The sequence below is a fragment of the Eimeria tenella genome, genomic scaffold (assembly GCF_000499545.2).
Source record: "Eimeria tenella Houghton genomic scaffold, Eth_scaff2274, whole genome shotgun sequence".
Lineage (NCBI taxonomy): Eukaryota > Apicomplexa > Conoidasida > Eucoccidiorida > Eimeriidae > Eimeria > Eimeria tenella.
In genome coordinates, this window is record NW_013542131.1 from 1 (window position 1) to 247 (window position 247).

The window sequence follows — 247 nt, forward strand, 5'->3', positions numbered from 1 at the left end:
TCATCATCATCATCATCATCATCATCATCATCATCATCATCATCATCATCATCATCATCAACAGCAGCAGCAGCAGCAGCAGCAGCAGCAGCAGCAGGCTACCTCGATCTCGAGCTCGAGCCTGCCCGCGCGGCGCACTGCCTCGTCAATGGCCTCGCGGTGGTTTGTGGCTCCCACTACGAACGTTGTGGGGTCGCTGCTGAGGCCGTCCATGCACGACAGCAGCGCAGCAACTTGCCGCCGCCCC

At 59.1% G+C, this 247-nt stretch overlaps 1 protein-coding gene across 1 annotated transcript in view; it reads right to left on the minus strand.

Annotated features, from left to right (window-relative positions):
* Positions 1-176: 176 nt before the first annotated feature.
* Positions 177-247, minus strand: part of ETH_00038785 (uncharacterized protein) — a gene marked incomplete at both ends in the record, with an annotated part of 2007 nt that continues 1936 nt past the window's right edge. Inside the window, one exon of the mRNA XM_013374758.1 lies at positions 177-245. Coding sequence (XP_013230212.1) covers positions 177-245 — 69 coding nt within the window. The remainder of the gene's footprint in view (positions 246-247) is intronic.